Consider the following 18,188-nt stretch of genomic DNA (forward strand, 5'->3'; position numbering starts at 1 on the left):
GACTTCTGATGCTAACTAGTTATAAATATTTTGATGTTTGATTTCAAACCAGACCAACTGAACAGATTTTTAATTAAACAGCAGACAAGGTGTTGTCTGCTAGCACTTTAAGAATCCCAGCCTTCTGTTTTCAGTTGCATGAACTTTTTCTGCCATGAACTTAACCTGTCACAATTGTCTTTCAGTGAATATATTTGCTGATGCCAGAAGCAGAAGGAGTTCACAAATCAAGCTTTTGACAGGTTGCAGGCTGGGTCTCATTCTCACCTACACCTTGGTGCCTCAGGGGACGTGCTGTCTTCTCTAGCTGAAGTGCATAGGTATGCCTTTTCTTGCTTCCCTCACTCAGCTCTGTTCATTCCCAGCTGCGACACTTGGCTGCCTGGAACCCAGGTAAGACCTCTTCAGAATTTAATTTTCATGTTAAACATGGAACCAAAGTATGTTGGGGTTTTTCTAGTCCTTGTTTCTCCATTAAAGGGAGTAAGGTTTAGAGAGTATCACTGATTCTACATGTCACAGTGTTAGGGTAGGAATTGGATGTGTACCTGCCAAGATTGCTCACCATGGGCACCTCTATTTCACTACAGTGCTGTTGCAGTGGTTGCAGCTTAAATCATCAGATGAGTCTGTCCATTATTCTGACAGAGTATACAATTTAAAGTCCAACACAGGAGGAAAATACTTGCTCAATTTGCCTCAGATCTGTGGCCAGGTCTCTCTGTAGCCAGGCACAGCTGCATGGATGCTCACCAGCATCATCCCCCTATCATATGCCAGGCTCTTTGTGGTTGTGGCAGGTGAGAGCAGCTGCAGCAGCATGAAAGCCTGGTGAACCTTGCTAGCTTTCTTTGCCTGTGGTTGCTGAAGTACTCATCTAGGTACAGCTGTTGTGTCATATGCTGTAATGAGCTGGGTGCACCAAGCCCATATGGATCCTGTAACATCTGAAGTGCTTTTGTTTTTGTTCCCACTACTCTGGGGGTGTATTTAATTTAAGATCACTCAGTACAGTGATGGCTGTTTGAAGGTGAGGAAGAAGAACACAGCTGGGAAGTGCTGCTTGGGGCATGCTCATACAGGGGTGCCCTAGCAGCTGGAACTGTTTTAGGGTGCACCAGCCTCACTAGTTCCCACAGGTGGAGAAAGAGGTGGAAGATTCAAAGATAGGGGCAGATTTGGTTTGGTAGTTCTACTTGGTGGCAGGATACTGGATGTCTTTTATACCCATGGTTGTCTTTTGTTTTTCCAACAGTTTTGTGTTGGCAAGTCTTACTTTCCTCCAGGTAAATAGGAAGAGAAAGGATGCCTTAATACCACAATCAGCCTCTCTTGGACTCATGCTGAATTTCCCCTGTGCAAGTTTTTTGCACTGATGCTGACATAACCTGGTTTTCTTCACTACACATTAAGATGCACTTACATTGGATCTGTGACAAAATTCATAGCACCTGACATCAAGCATTTCTCAGTGGCATCTTCATTAGGATTTATGACTATTTTTTAAGTTAATGAAAACAAACTAGAACCTCCAGAGAAAGAACTAGAGCTCTGCAAACAGCTCTGCTGAATCCACTTAGAATTAAGGGGTTTTTTTAAATTTGAATACTACAGTATTTTAGCTGGTAGCATTCTACTTGTATTTTACACTAAGTATGAATATGTTTTCACAGTCTTCTCTGAAAGCCTTTGTGAAGTGCTCCTCTGCTTTCATCCCAGTTTCAGTGCCAAAATTTCCATAATGAGATTTGTTTTTTCTACAACTAAATCAAAACCAGGGTTTCCTTTTACTCTTTATATTTTTATTACATCTCTGTCACTTTACTAAAGGCTGGTTCTGGGTACACCTGTGTGCCCTGGTGAGAGGGAGCACCAAGTGATGGACCAGTTTTTCTCTTGCAGCAGTACCAGTCAGAGTTTGATGGGGAGGCATGAGGCTGGGACTGGCCATCCTGTTACACCTCAGTAAGTACAGATGCTACAGTGACTCAGGCCAATTCTAGAATATTATCATGTGATTTACACACCTTTTCAAGATTTTGTTAAAGCACTTTTTTTTAGAAAATGCTATTGAGAAACACTTGACAGTGAATCCTTATTCCCCACTCTTCTGCCAATGAGGGACCTATGAGATACAAAGTCTTCAAAGAAAACATACATGTTGCAATTGAGTCTGATTCAGGTCCTGAAAGGGGCAGTCAACATCTGCTAATGAATAATGAGCATGGATTTGTATTACTAAAAAGAGCAGACTAACTAAACATTGGCACTGCTTTACATTTAAAGAGTCAAGTGTCACTCATCATCTGAATTATAGCTTGAGCCATAGACTGAAATTTGGCTATAAAATGCTGTATTTTTACTGTTGTAGTTGGATTTCTAGTATTCTATGGGTGTCAGTTGTTTGGGTTTTTTAACTGCACCTTTTCTAACAAGTTGAGCCAAGTAAAGCTGAATGGATATAGCCTCCAAGGTACCCATTCCTTTGCAGAGTTTCAGGACAGAACTTGTTTAAAAGAAAAATCCCTGTAAGGGAAGTCTTAAAATAATGGAGAAGATATTGAAAGTTGTTTCAGGAAAAACAAAGTCCTGCAATTACTCTAAGAATTCAGAATTACTCTTCTTATTTATTAGTGGCCACTCCATGGGGTCTGAGAGAGCTCTGACACTGGACTAAGAATTTACTGCAAATTAAAAGAAAATCTGAGGGGCTCCTAATGTCAATCCTCATCTCAATCCTGATTTAATTTCCACCATTATAACTTGGAACACTTATTTCAACAGAAATAAGTGGAATTAATTCAAATCTGTCTCTGTGCACATAGTCAATAGAAATGCTCAATGTTCTTTTGTAGGATTGCTGACAATGCTGGCAATTGCTGTATTTCAGGGAGGGAAGCATAATAAATTATTGCTCATGGCAGACTGGCATTTTTACTGAAAAGTAACATGCTGAAAATTTAAGTTTTAGCATAGATTTGCAATATGCTAGCTATATTTTTTATATTATTTTGCAGCAGATGTGTTCATTATTGAAGTTCTTTAAAAAATGTGTAAATAAGGATAAAAGGGGTACAGGCAAAGGATAATTAAGTTTTCTGCTTGTGTTGGGATTTAACTGATTTTGTCTGGAGAATATTGCTGGCTATACAGAACAATTTAATATTTCTTTGATCTTCTTATATGCTCAGTGCTGATAAGACCCCAGCATGCACAGCATGACTGTGATGCTGGGTCCTGCCACCCAGCCCTTGGGGACCTTCTCCAGGGCCGCAGCAAGCAACTGACAGCCACGTCAACCTGTGGGATGAACAGCCCTCAGAAGTACTGCATTATAGGCTACCTAGAGGTTGGTTTGCTCTTTCTTTTTTAATAAACTTTTAATAAACTTTTTAAATGAACTTCTCATACTAACCATATTCTTGCTCTTCCTACTAACCTTACTCTCATCTGTGTAGGGAATTTGCCCAGACTTGGAAGTTCCTGTGGGAGTTATCTGAATAATTATCAGACAGTGTGGCACTAAGTCTGGTGGAAGGCTCTGCCTCACTGCACATATGGAAGGTTTGGCAGCAAACAGCCTCCACAGTGATGCATATCTTCCCAAGGGGGAGAAACACCCCTGAGATGCACAGGGATTGAGCACAGGGATTTCTGAAGGAGCTTTGCTCTGCAAGTCCTCTTCCCACTCAGGCCCCAGAGATGAAGCCCATGGTCTGTGTGTGTGAGTGCAGGGGACCCACAGGCTGCAGGGCCTTCTCCAGAGCACATCCTCGTATGGTGTTGAGACCTGAGGCAGCCTGTAAAGGATATGCCTTAGGCATCCTCATATGTTAAGAGATTCACATCATACACTCCTCTCTTTTGATCTGAAATGAGGCCAATGGTACTGAAAGCAAAAAGCTGCCTCTGAAAAGGGAAGACCTAATGTTGTCCAGGCTTTGGCCATGTGGGTAGGTCAGCAGATCCAAAATGTGGCTGATCAGAGGGATGCCTCTTCTTCCCTGGCTGCAGTGATAAGGGGTTGGGTGTATGAAAGATGTGCAGAAATGAGGATTCCTTTTTTACGTCCTGGAGGACTTGGCCTCACTGAGCTAATAAATTTTAACAAATAAAATAATTGTCACTAAATGACAGCCTAGGCTGAAGAGGAAGTTAAAATACAGCTTAATTTATAAGCAATTGAAAATAATTACAGTTTATGACCTTCTAGCTTAATGTTGTGACACATTTGCAGAATAAAGTATGGACATGGAACCAAGCACTGCTCCAAGCTGGAAATTGTATCCACAGTTTTCTGCAAAATATAAATATCTCTTTCCTTTGCTAAAATAGCCTGGATCATCTTTCTTGCCCCAAAGCTGGATGATTGCCTTTTATTCTTGCTTTTTAGGAGGAGATCAAAGAGCAATAAAAAAATTAATATTTTCACTTGCCGGTACTTATCCTTTAAATCATGTAAATACAGACTCATGAAAAGGAGCAGCTGTTCTGCAATAATCCCTGTGATTTAAAGCTGCTTTAACATATCTTGACCCCTGGCGGCTCTTTCTTGAAGAGGGTGAAAACTACAAACTGCTGCTTTGCAGAGCTTGAGAGAGAGAGAGAGATGCTTTGGCATCTTGTTCTTTTCCATTATCTTGCCTTAAATGTGTTGTCACCTACAGTGCATCAGAGTGCCACTTCACTTTCAATTTGCTTTCTCACCAGCACATTTTAAATTCTTTGCTGGAGGCAGACCAGGAAGTTTTGCATCTTGTAAACCAAAGTTCTTTCTCTACCAGTTCCTCTCCTGGTGACCTTTGTCAGATTTCATAACAGCAAACCTTACTCATGAAAGTGGGTATTAGTCAACGTGGCAAGTTACCAAAAGCCAAGATTTAGCTGGGATTCAGTTGGGGAAGAAGTAGAATTCAACTGCCTTGTGTTTGGAAAGAAGCAGTACAAATAATTTTTAGTCTTTAATATGTCTTATTGCTTTTAAAATGTAGGTTAAGTGGATTTTAGCTCAATGATTGGATTTACTACTTACACATGTTTTGAAAGAAAAAAGCAGGAGAGTATAAAGCTGCATAATTCAGAAGCAAATGAGATCTGCCAGAAATGGACGTGTACATGCTTGTTCTTTGGAGCAGATTTTTATGGAGCAACCTGCAACATAAGTTGCCCCAGTGTTATATTGTATATCTATATAAACCAGAATGTAAGTGTGCACGGTCTTCCAACTGCTTCATCAACCTGAGCTCTCTTTATCAGAGCTTTGTGAAATGAGATGACAGAGTATTTTTCTTAAATTTCTCTTTCATCTTCTAAAATAGGCATTCATACATTTGTCAAGTGTAGTATAGAATGACTAAATATAATACATAATTACCATGTTTAAAATACATTAATTATGCCTGTAAATCTATATATCTTAATTTATTTAAATGCAAGTAATTCCCAGGTGATTACATAATGCAAAGATGTTAAAACCATTCTCAATTCTTTGTGGATCCTACGTGTGCTAAGTGGAGTGCCTCTCCACCCATCTCCTTCTAGGTCATTCCAGCCTCCCAGCCATGGGCACTGAACTCATGCCTCCTCCTTCAGTTCCCTCTGGGGTGCTGTGTCATCCCCTCTTCCTCCTGCCTCTGTCCCCACCAGCCAGGCACACAGCTTGGGCATCACCTTCTGCTGGGGCTTATTCCTGCATCCTCACACTACACTCTGCCCAAATCTCCTGGAGTCAGTCTGCACAGTGTGTCCACCCCTGCCCACCCTGCTGAACATTTCCCTGGGACCCTGCTGGCTGTGATGGCTGCTCAGGCTTTCCACATGGCCCAGCACAGGCCATCTCCCAGCCCAGCATGTTAACCTTGTCACCTCTTCTTGCTCTCCGGCTCAATCCCCATCTTATCCCCTTAAACAGTAACTCCTTGCCCTCACTATCAAAGCCTCTCATTCAGAACTGAGATATCGGTTAATCATTACTACCTACATCTTCTGCTTGTAACATTTTCAAATAAGACCCTTGTATCCTATTGGTATCCCGATTTTCCTCCTTTGAATTGGTTTTAAAGTTTCCCAGTTTCCCTATGCTTCAAAAGACACTGACAGCTGTCAGAGTAGTGGTGTCATCCCAAACCAGCTACTTACCTGGTACCTGGTCTTACTGAGATCCTTTCTCCACAACTGCAAAAGTGTAATTTTTACAAAGTACCTGGGGAAGGCCATGACCAACATTTACTATGTGTATGCTTCGTGCGTGTAATGGTTCCTTTGAGCTGGTCTATGAAAAGCCAAGTGATTAAAAGCACAGGCATCCAAAGCAACAAGACAGGTTCAAGCAATGGCAGAAATATATGTACATCCCCCTAATATTTAGTGAAGAATCCAAATTAAGCTTTCATTTTGCTCATTTTGTTTTCTAGGCTGAAGAGAAGTGCTTTCTCTGTGATTCCAGATACCCATATAATCCGTATACCCAGCACAACAGTCACATGGTCGAAAATGTTATTACAACATTTGAGCCCAAAAGGAAAAAGAAGTGGTGGCAGTCAGAAAATGGTAAGTTCCTTAGAGAAAATATTACTGCAAAATGTTACTGTGGGATTGCTTTATTGCCTTCATGAAGAGATGAAAAAAAACTGCATCTATTATTTGATTAGTTAATACTGAGTGATTTAAACCCATTTGTGTGTAGCAAGATAAGATTTCAGGAAGTCTATGTTTCTGTGGACAAGCTTTAAACTCAGCACCTCCAAGAGCTGACCAGAGGATGTTTGGCAATGTTGGGTTATACATGAAAGCCATATATTTTCCACAGGGTGTCTGTCCTGACAGAATATTTATTTGGGGCAAAATATACATTTGCCTACAGATGTAATGTAAAGATAATCTGTAAAACACAAATAGCCATTTAAAAATTATTTTTAAAGAAATAATACTTTAGAAAAAAATTAAATAAAGTCTGGCTATCACCTCCCTTATTCTGATATTCCCAAGTTCCTTTTCTGCAAGGCTGTTCTTGATCCATTTATCCCCCAGCTTGTATTGTTTCTGGGGATTGTCCTAACCCAGGTGTAGCACCTTGCACTTGACAAATCTCATCAGACTCCCAGGGCCCCACATCTCAAGCTTTTCCAGGTCCCTCTGGATGTCATTGATCCTTCATATGTGTCAACAGCACCACTAGGCTTGGTGTCCTCTGCAACTTGCTGAGGATACGTCCAATTCCAGAATTGATGAAGATAGTATCTTTACAGCTTCTCTGGGAAGACATGCTATGAGAAATAACATTTACTCTGCCTTATTTGACACACAGTGATTATGTGAAAAGCATTTGACTGGTTGGAAATTAAGGCATAGAAAAATAAGATAATATGTTACCTCTATTTTGAATATCCAACTGAAAATCCATAAGCCTTGTTTTTTTATGGAGTTTAGCAAGGATTTGTGACTGGCTTTGGACACCACTGCCAATAAAGCTGCAGACCAGCTATGAGAGGAGCTTTCCTTGTTCTCTCTATCTTTCTTCTGGGATGAGGTCTCATGCACAGCCTGGTCATCAGGAGTTCTGAGATGGTGCATGTAGATGTGAACAATGGGGATATCAGCTGAGCTCCTGGAACTCTCTACTGAGAGTGTGTGGCTTATGGAGTTTTTTCCATATTTGTTGCCGTTTTGGAAGATGCCTAATGCAGTAGCTCTGCTCATGACAAATTTCGCATCTGGAAGTATTAGAAGGGTTTAACAGTTCTGTTTTGCATGAAGAAAACACCTCATTTTATTAGTTCTCTTTTTCTTTCTTAGCAATAAGTAAATTATTTAAATGGATTTAAAAAAAATAAACCTAACTGGATATAGAAACACACAAACTCAGAACCCTACCATGGCCATCATTTACAGTCTGAATTACGTGAGCAGGACCTTCAGCCATCTCCTGCAGTCTCAGTCACCAGCATTGCTGGTGACAGTGTCAGGAAGGCAGCACATCATATTGCCCCAGAGAGAGAGGTCCAGCTGAACAGGTTTGTGCACAGGGGATACCCTAAAGAGTCTAGCTGTTCTGCTGGAAAAGGCATCTTTAAATCTCCCATGGGAAAACTTCAATGTTTTGAAGCAACCCCTTCAATGTACACATTATGCACTTCATTTTCATTCTCTTTTCAGGCATTGACCATGTCAGCATTAGATTGGACCTAGAAACTTTATTCCAATTCAGCCATCTTATCCTGACCTTTAAGGTACATCTTTTACCAGAGCTTTTATGTAATGTTGTACACTAATTACTTAACCACAGGAATTAATTGCTTGGAGAGGCAATGAAAGCTCCATGTTTAGAGGTTTGTAAGAACAGATTAGATAAACACCTGTCAAGTATGGTTAAATTGTAGTTGATCCTGCCTTAGGGGAGGAGGATAGACTGAATAGCTTCCTATTCCTATGCCTTTTGGTCCTATTTTCCATAAATCCAAGAGTTAAAACTGAAAAAATACTTTGCAAAATTAAACTCCAAAAATGTAGGACATATCTGAACTGCAGTGGCTCTTTCAATTTAGTTCAGTACATGTGTATCTATTCTGATCCAGATGATTACAATTTCTTTTTGTACTAAATTCCTATATTGTTATGGTAAACTTCCTTACACAGAAAGTAATCACACATTTATATGAAATATTATCTTTCCCTTTTTCTAGAGAGAGGTTCTAATGAGCTTTTTCAGAGACCCTGTAAACTTACAGTACTTTAACAAACCTATAAACTCTCAAATACAAAATTTTAGCATCCTTCAAAGAGAAATATCAATGTAACAACCCCTGAGGTGTCTTGTTAATGCCGACTTAGGGAATTCTTGAAATATTTCTTGCAGACATTTCGGCCTGCAGCAATGCTGGTTGAGCGCTCTACTGATTTTGGTCAGACCTGGAAAGTGTTTAGATATTTTGCACATGACTGTGCAGCTTCTTTCCCCAACATCTCTTCTGGTCCAGCAAAAAGTGTTGGAGATGTTATTTGTGATTCAAGATATTCAGACATTGAGCCCTCCACTGAAGGCGAGGTACTTTCAAGTGTCTGTTTGTATGAGTTAAAATCATTTGTGGAACTAAAGGTCTCTTGTCTGTGTCTGCTAAAAGCAGAGACCTGTCCTTTGATCCCTTTGGTGGCTGCTCATCTCATCTCTAGAGTTTTATTGATTTGTTTTGCAGGTTGTTTTAAAAGCTTTGGATCCCAGCTTTGAAATAGAAAATCCCTATGTGCCATATATCCAAGGTATGGATACAACATGTTTTGTCCAGATACACTTTGCTGGTATTTTTTGTTTTGTACACTGAAAGGATCAACAGCCCAGCTAGTGTAACTCCATGATGTTGAAAATTAGGTACCTAAAGACCTTAGAGGCACATTGTATTAAAAAATTAAATGGGCCAGTCTTGTTTTCTAGCCCTGGGGGCAAACAGCAAAGCTCTGCAGAGCACATCCATGAAGCTAAACTGTCTTTCCCTCTGAATTCAGGCCTAATCCACACTGCATTTTGAGAGCAGTCCCAGAGGTACACATGAACCCATGAAGACAGTGGCTGGGAAAATGCAGAGCCATACCAAATAGGATGCTAACATTTATGCAGCTGTGTGCCAGGAGTGGGTTCCTGCACTGCCACTGTAGGCATTACTGATCTTGGCCAATATTGGATCATTTTTATTATTTATTCACTATGGGAAAATTCTTGGATGACTAATTCAAGCTGAAGATTTTATACTGTTCATTTTATACTGAACTCAGGCTCCTGATCTCTCTTCTTTCTTTCCAGATCTCATTACATTGACAAACCTAAGGATCAATTTTACTAAACTCCACACTCTTGGAGATGCTCTGCTTGGGAGGAGGCACAGTGATCCCCTTGAGAAGTACTACTATGCCATCTATGAGATGGTTGTGCAGGGCAGCTGCTTTTGCAATGGCCATGCCAGCCAGTGTGATTCCATGCAGAACTTACGAGGAGATGTTTTCCATCAGTCTGGGATGGTGCGTCCTTAGTGCTCTCTCTGAAAAGGGGAGTCTCAATTGATACTTTGGAAGAAGGAAGAGATGGAGGGAGGGAGATGAAGGAAGATCTCTGATAATCTTTGGATTGACCATTTGCAGCTGGTAGTTGTTAAATGTTTCAATGCAGACTCTTCTTTTAAAGCCTGGGGTTGGAATGCACAGAAGCTGTCTTTGCTGGCGCTACTGTGGTGTTTCAAAAACAACTGGGACAAGATGTGTTGGCAATAGCAGCAAAATTCCAGAGCTGTAATGGTGCAAATGTAATGCAGTAAGTAGCCTGTGGCATGTGCAGACTTGAATGGCCACTTGTTGGGTGCATTCCCCACTCCATCTGGGCTTGGAGGCTCTGCAGTGGGAGAGGAGGCATTGGCATAAAGAATGCAAAGCTAACCCATGAAAAATGGATTATTAAAAATTCCAGGAATATGATTGCAAGTTCTTTCCCTCTGGGAACAAGAGTTTTTTTCTTCTGGAAAATATGTATCACAATATGAAGACATATAGGGTGAGAGAGAGATAATTTAAAAAGTTGATGTCTCCTTTGGCATCTCTAGAAGTAATTTTTTCTAAATGTTGCTCAGTGTCTTTAAAACTATTTGGCCAATGTTTGGAGGTATTCTCCAGAACTTTTACTCAGATAATTGAAAATTATGTCAGCTGAGGGAGCCAAAGAGCTTCAAATTTTCCTGATCTTGCTGACATACCTTAAGAAAATCTCTCCTCTCCTCTCCTCTCCTCTCCTCTCCTCTCCTCTCCTCTCCTCTCCTCTCCTCTCCTCTCCTCTCCTCTCCTCTCCTCTCCTCTCCTCTCCTCTCCTCTCCTCTCCTCTCCTCTCCTCTCCTCTCCTCTCCTCTCCTCTCCTCTCCTCTCCTCTCCTCTCCTCTCCTCTCCTCTCCTCTCCTCTCCTCTCCTCTCCTCTCCTCTCCTCTCCTCTCCTCTCCTCACCCCACCTTACCTTACCTTACCTTACCTTACCTTACCTTACCTTACCTTATCTCTGTTCTCACCAAATTACAGGTCCATGGGAGATGTATCTGCCACCATAACACTGAAGGTTTCTCTTGTGAAAGATGTAAAGATTTCTACAATGATGCTCCCTGGAGGCCAGCTGAAGGGACACAAGATAATGCTTGCAAACGTAACTCAAGCATGATATTTTCCTTTTTAATAGCCAGGAGTGGGTGTGGCACAATCCTAGTCCATTAAATTCATACTGGGATGGCCAGGTTTCTGGAAGGGAGGTGTTTTCATGCCTCATCCAGAAAAACAGATTCCTGCATCCACAGGTGCTGTGTTATCCTACAAGAAGAAGAGCTGTTTCTTAATATTTTATATATTTAAGAAATTTAAAATATTTAAGAATATTTTATATTCTTATTTTTCATACAGAAAAAAAAAAAAAAAAAAAAACAAAAAACCAACCAAAACAATAAAGAGGGGGGAAAGCAGTTAATGCAAAAAAGATCATTCATTGGTTTGCACAGTGTTTTTCATACAAGTGAAAGAATTTAGAAAAGGCTAAATTATTTATTTCCACAATAATGAGTAATGCAGTATACACAAGAATAATATATTAGGATCCGTAACAGATATTCAGCTAGAGATTTCTTGAGCAGAGCAGTGTTCCCACTGCATACGAGGCACATTCACCTGCATTTCCAGGTTTAGGATATAGTTTTGACTGAAGACTCCAATTTTTTTCCCCCAGCTGTAAGACACAAGGCCTGCGAATAATCTTGCTGGGCACTGAAATCATGCAAGTAACCAGTAACCCTGTGTTAGGTGTAGACAGCAATGTAGCCAGACCACAGCATTTACATGGTGTGACATACCCCACTGTTTGCTTTGGTTTCAGGTTGTAACTGCAACAGCCACTCCAGCAGATGCCACTTTGACATGGCCGTGTACCAGGCCAGCGGTGGGGTCAGCGGCGGCGTTTGTGAGGACTGCCAGGACAACACCACCGGCCAGCACTGTGACAGGTGCAAACCTTCCTTTTACCAGGATCCACTCAAAGACATCTCAGATCCTTGGCCGTGCCTCCGTAAGCTTCCCTTTTTAACTTCTGTAAGAATGACTCAAAACAGGGTTGTTCTGGTTCCCTTTGCTCTGAGCCCTATGGCCATCCCCCTGCTTAAATGTCCACATGGTTGTAAAAATGTTACCAAACCTGTAACATCCAAACTGCCTTAAGTATCTGCATGACAGTATCCTCCAACCAGCATTGTGAAAAGAGCTGCATATTCCAACTCCTTGCTAAACAGAGCTTAGAAATCCAGCAAAGCTATCATTTTTCTTGAACAAGGTTAATATAAATATGAATAGCAGTAGTGTTGTTGCTTCTGTGACCTTCAGCAATTACAAAAGAGGCTCCAAAATGATGGGAGGAGTAAATAACTTTTGCCAGATACCTGCCATATGCAAGAAAAATAATCATTCAGACATTAAAGCTCTTCTTCTGAAAGATGACCTAAATTCATTATTAACATAGGATGGAGAAAATGCTCTGTTATTTAATTGTAGCAACTGATTGGCATGAAAAGTCCTTAAGGAGCCAAGGGCAGATTACCAGCAGCTCTGTAATTACATTTTCATGATTACTTCTACACGTGCTTGTTTTGTGTGTCTCCCTGACCCTGCCTGCAGCATGCAGCTGTGACCCCGAGGGTTCCCTGCACGAGGGCGTGTGCGAGAGCCGCACGGACCCCACGCTGGGGACGGTCGCGGGCCGGTGCCCCTGCAAGGAGAACGTGGAGGGCGCTCGCTGCGACAAGTGCAAGGCAAACTACTACGGGCTGAGCAGCAGCGACCCCCTGGGCTGCCAGCGTATGTAAACCACCTCTTCTAGTCTCCTTTCCAAAGCGTTTTTAAGGCATGGAGGTAGCTGAATGCACAGATCCACACACTAATGCTCTTGTGACTTGTGTCACAAAATACACAGTTGCCTACTGTAATTTAATGTCAACAAAATTCAGGGTTTCTGGTGCAGCATCCAAGATCACTTTCAGAACACACAGTATAATAGATAAGACTGTTGTTAAAAGAAGGGTTATTAAATATGCAACTTAATTGAAAAGGGATATTGAGATGACAGGAGCTGCTGCCTTGCCAAAAGAACTTCCAGCCAGCCATTCCCCTGAGAAAGGCTTGGTGAAAAGACATCCCACCCCTGCCCAGGTGCACTGTGGGTTTGTGACCACATTTTGCCCACAGCAGGTGCTCAGCCACACACAAGGACTGCAGCGCAGATCAGCACACAGCACTTGGCAAACCTCTGCCAAGTGCCTCTGCTCCTCCCAGAGAGGGACCCACCGAGGAAATTGTCCATTTCCAAGGGCAGTCTGAAGGCTGGAGGGTGCCAGGGCATATTAATCTGCAGAGTGTCTGGGTGGAGGATGGAGTCTGCCTGACATGCTGATGCCTCATCTAATATAAATGCCAGTCCTGAGCTGTCACTGGGGCCTGCAGAGGTAACTGCACTTTTCTGTCCCTGCAGCCTGCAACTGTGATCCCTTGGGCAGCTTGCCCTTCTCCGTCTGCAATCCTGCCACGGGAGAGTGCCTCTGCCAGAGGTTCACCACAGGGCAGCGCTGTGAAAAATGCCTTGTACGTACTCAGTTTTTGGGTTCACTTCTGCATGTGGTTTTGGAAATCTCCTCATCCATCCCACATGTTTTCGTTGCCAGAAAAGTAAACAATTAGTCAAAATTCAAAATAATTTTGTAGCTGTGTGCTCCCAATTTGTCTTGACATGTCTGCTTTTCTTTCACTGCTCCCAAATATTTGTGCAATCAAATTGCATGGGGAGGAGCATTCCCAGGAAGGAAAGGAAATGCAAAATTATATCCTTGATCCATCTTAGCTGTTTACAGAGCAATTGCTTGTACAAGTGGGTAAATATCTGGCTCTTGCAGTGGCGGAGCACCCCTGCTATCCGGTAAGAGAAGCAATCTCCCATGGCCAAGCACAGTAGTGCTCCATTGTTCATCCAGCAGAACGAGTTTTGTTTTGCTTTGCATACTTAAGCATTTCCCATAAAAGAACCTTTCTTTTTATACCAGGCAGGATACTGGGGTCTTGGCAACAACTTGTATGGCTGTTCTCCATGCGACTGTGATATTGGTGGATCCCAGAATAACTTGTAAGTTAAAAGTTCTTCAAGTTCTTTCATAGTTTTAATTTTTATGAACTCTTAGGATAGATTTTCTGATTAATACAGTCACAGTACAAATAGGAAAATAGAAGGTAGATGGAATTTCATCATATACAAACAGTGTAAAGTTGGGTGGACATCTTGGAAATTTATTTGTGGTAATGAGATTTACCTATTTCCTTTGAAGCCAGCCTTAAATCAGGTTGACCCTAGATGCATTTAATATTAAATATAAAACATATGCCTTGAGAGAACCAGAGGCCCTAATATTATTAGAAATTAGAAGTTAGAGGTGAGATTTTTAACTTAGCTTCCTGCCTTAAATCCTATAATTTTTTTTCTGGGTCTTATTTAAAATGTAGAATTTTAGAAGCAGGGTTGGTTTCAGTTGGGGTCCTCCAAAAATCTGTTGGGCAGGGGTCTTCACTACTGCTGTTAGGCTTCAGACAGAGGAGCATACAGTCCCATGATGTAGAGCAGCTCCTTGTGAGCAGGTAAATCACCTGGTGTGTTAAATATATGTGTAAGCCTATGAAAACATTCAATATCACATCAAAGGTCCTTCTGATCTCATGTCCTGCCTCCAAAATTGTGGGTGAAAGATTATTAAGAATTGTGATATAGTGATTCTTACAGAAAAAGATACAAGAAATGATACAGGAATAGAGAGTAACAGATGCTCAGGAAACAAAAGGGACAGTGCTTCCAGTATGGAACAAACAAAGACAAAGGAGGTTGTGAACTCAAGTCATGGAAAAGTAGCATTGAATAAATCCAGCATCAGAAGCAGAGGAGATGGGTGATACGAAGAAGTTTAGTAATGGAGGTGATCCAGCAATGGGAGAAATTAAGCAAAGGTGGAGTGAGGGTGGGTGTGAGCTGCCCTCATGCTGGGAGGACTCAGCTGTGCCACTCTCATGTGCTCCCTTTTCCAATTCCTCCCATAGGTGCTCACTGAAGGATGGTCAGTGCGAGTGTCTGCCCAACATCGTGAGCCGCCAGTGCAACGAGCCAGCTCCAGGATACTTCTTTCTACCCCTGGACTATTACATTTATGAAGCTGAGCATGCAAAGCCCCTTTCTGGCTCTGCACCCTTGGTAGGTATTTGGCTTTTTAGGTGTACTGAGAGGGGGATTACTGCAGTGGTGACATGGACTGAGGGTAAGGAGGAGAGCCTTTGCCTGGGGAGCTGCTCTTTAGCAGGAAAACACAAAGCAAGTCCCTTGACCATCATCAATTTGCCTTTGTTTTTCATGGACATGAGTATTCCATAACTGTGGCTGTTAAAAAGGGACAGTCACTACAGTGTGGTATGACCTGCAAAGCTGCCCTTGCTGCTTCTCAAGTGCAGGCTGGTCTAGTGTGAATTAGGGAAATAAATTTAATTATTTAAATTAGAAGAAAGTATTTGAGTTACCAATAGCTCTCATGAAATGTTTCATTTCTGGGAATCTACAGCAAGGGAAGAATCAAATTACTCTCTGCTCCATTGGACTAATTCCTGCTACCTTATATAACGACATTGATTGTAGCCTAATTTCCTCAAGAATTTGGCATCTATCTGTAATGTTTTTAGAAAAATTAATTTTTTTCGCCCTTCAACATGGGGGTAGTTGTTACCCATGCTGAATGCAAGCCTGGAGTGCATCCCTTCCTCTGTCTATGCTTTTGCTAACATTTTTTCTCTGGCATGTTGTACAGAAAATAATAAAAATAATAAAAAAACCTGTTTATTTGCAGGTCACATCCACAAATATCTATCTATAATCACAGTTAGTAATTATACTACAATCCAATAATTGAATGGAAAACAGATGTCTGAGACAAAGCTTATGAGGAAAAAGTGCAAGTTAATTTTAAGGAAGTAAGGGAAAAAGGTTCCCAGCAGCTGCTGGGCTACAGTTTAGAGTTTCTCCCAGTGAGAATAGATCTTGTTTTAAGAATGTGGATTTTCATTTACTTGCTTATCACCCTTCAACATTGTTGAGACAGTGCTTCTCCTCTTTTATTACTTCATAGGTTCAGCCAAGCACTCTTCCAAGGTGTGATATTTACTTCCAGAAGAAAGGCTATGAGTTCATGATTGAAAATGGAAAGATTGTGTTACAGAAGAATAAGAAACGAGCTGCAAGAAAATCTGGACTGGAACAGGTAAATTAGTACTTGAGTAGTTACTTAAGTTTACACCAAATAATAAAATTTCATTTTGTAACAAAGGGCAAGCAAATGCCTGAGTACATGGGATTTGCCATCTTAGACATTGCAATCCTGACACAAATCAATTTTTTGGTACACAGTTGGGTTGGACATTTTATTATTCACACTGACAGGCTTGCTCTGATATGTCCAGTGCTTTTGTAGACTCAAGTTCCATGAATTTTTGGAAAAGTCCTTATGAAAGGTAATTTTTTTTTTTTTGGTTGCAAGATATTTTCAAGAAGTTTACCAAGACATTAGCATGGTACATTCTGCACTTAAATGCAGCCATTGTAAGTACTAATATTTATGTATCCAGCTTATAATGGAATAGTCCAGTCATATATGAAATCAGGCTTACTCTGTTTAAGGTTTGCAATGTGAATGTTTGGAGATGCCAAATATTCAGAGGTGAGTGGATTATTCTAGTCCCTCTTATTGCTGTTGCTGCTTTACTTTACATGTGCCCCTAAATATCCTACCTTTGGGAGAGTTCTTAGATTGTCAGTCTCAAGCTTATTCAGAAAATTAGACTGATGGCTAAAATAAGTAAACAATGTGGCAAAAATATTTCCTTTCTTTTTTCTGAGTTTGTTTTTGTTGTAATTTGACTCTGTGTGTTGTTGAAAATGTCAATGTGTGTTTGCAGGGTGCGATGCAGTTTGGACAGGACTCGGATTTGGCAGTGGTGTTCCGGCAGCCCAGCGCTGGTCGGGCTGTCACATGGACAGGACATGGCTTCGCCCGCGTTCCCAGTGGAGCTGGGCTGAGATTTGCCATCAGCAATGTTCCCTTTGCTATGGACTTTGATATCACAGTTCGTTATGAGCCTGAGGTACTTGTGATACCTTGTGATGTTGTGATAAGTGCAGGATCTATTTTGTGAATAATAAGATGACCAACTTGTCCTATTCTTTATATCTAAAATTTAAATTGCTCGGCTTTTCACCCAGTAATAAGTTGCCTTACCAACCAAGTAATATGTTCTCCACAGACTCCCTTAACCCTTTCCACTCAAATATGAAAAATCAGCACTAAAAGTGTTTCTAAGCATTGACCAAGATTTCAACTTCTGAATATTTCTCTTTTGGCACCTTTACTTGGACTGGACTTTTTTACTCAAAAATCAAACACATGGAAAATGCAGTTCTTTTTAGACAAGCATCCTGTATTCCTAGCTGGGTTTTTTTGGGCAGGAAAATGTGTATAGGCAGGAGTGACTTGTGTAGATACTTAACCAGGCCTTTTGTTGGCATCCTGCTTCCCATTTGTTCCAGCTGGACTTTGAGATGTGTGAAAATTGTAGGAGAATAGCCAAATTACTATTTTTTGCCTGGAAAAGATTTCTTAATGATGATGACATGTCTAGAGAAATCTGTTAATCCAGATCTGGTTAAACTCAGGTCCTTACCCATGTCTTCAAAAACACATGCCAAGTGTTTTATTGGTACCAGCTTTTGTATATTCCTTACTCTTTTGCAATTCTCTGGGACGGTCCCACAACTTAAGATTTTCCTGCTGTCTATTGTGTTCTGTTCTCTGACTGGCATTCTGAGGCAAAACAATCTCCCTATGTCTTAAAACATGGGAACAATTTTTCAGTGGGCTAGTTTGAGGCAGCTTTTTCTGTCTAAGGATTGAAGAGTTGGGGTTTAAATACATTTGCTACAAAGTCTTTTATGTTTACTATTTCTTATTAGATGTGTGAGAAGGCAGCTAATGACTGATATCTCCAGAATAACACTGTGCTAAAAAAAGAAACAACTCCAATGACTCTAACAGAGCTGTTTCCATTTGAATCAGCTAAGG

At 41.0% G+C, this 18,188-nt stretch overlaps 1 protein-coding gene across 1 annotated transcript in view; it reads left to right on the forward strand.

Moving 5' to 3' along the window:
* Positions 1-289: 289 nt before the first annotated feature.
* Positions 290-18,188, forward strand: part of LAMB4 (laminin subunit beta 4) — a 41,543-nt gene continuing 23,644 nt past the window's right edge. The window contains exons 1-16 of the mRNA XM_077783139.2: positions 290-393; positions 1,903-1,965; positions 3,192-3,349; positions 6,414-6,549; positions 8,155-8,228; positions 8,855-9,043; positions 9,192-9,255; positions 9,794-10,008; positions 11,047-11,167; positions 11,885-12,073; positions 12,676-12,855; positions 13,526-13,635; positions 14,091-14,170; positions 15,130-15,280; positions 16,203-16,334; positions 17,029-17,214. Of these exons, the coding sequence (XP_077639265.2) occupies positions 1,932-1,965; positions 3,192-3,349; positions 6,414-6,549; positions 8,155-8,228; positions 8,855-9,043; positions 9,192-9,255; positions 9,794-10,008; positions 11,047-11,167; positions 11,885-12,073; positions 12,676-12,855; positions 13,526-13,635; positions 14,091-14,170; positions 15,130-15,280; positions 16,203-16,334; positions 17,029-17,214 (2,019 nt within the window). The 5' untranslated portion in view covers positions 290-393; positions 1,903-1,931. The remainder of the gene's footprint in view (positions 394-1,902; positions 1,966-3,191; positions 3,350-6,413; positions 6,550-8,154; positions 8,229-8,854; positions 9,044-9,191; positions 9,256-9,793; positions 10,009-11,046; positions 11,168-11,884; positions 12,074-12,675; positions 12,856-13,525; positions 13,636-14,090; positions 14,171-15,129; positions 15,281-16,202; positions 16,335-17,028; positions 17,215-18,188) is intronic.

This window comes from Lonchura striata, chromosome 1A (genome assembly GCF_050655825.1).
Source record: "Lonchura striata isolate lonStrDom1 chromosome 1A, ASM5065582v1, whole genome shotgun sequence".
Classification (NCBI taxonomy): domain Eukaryota; kingdom Metazoa; phylum Chordata; class Aves; order Passeriformes; family Estrildidae; genus Lonchura; species Lonchura striata.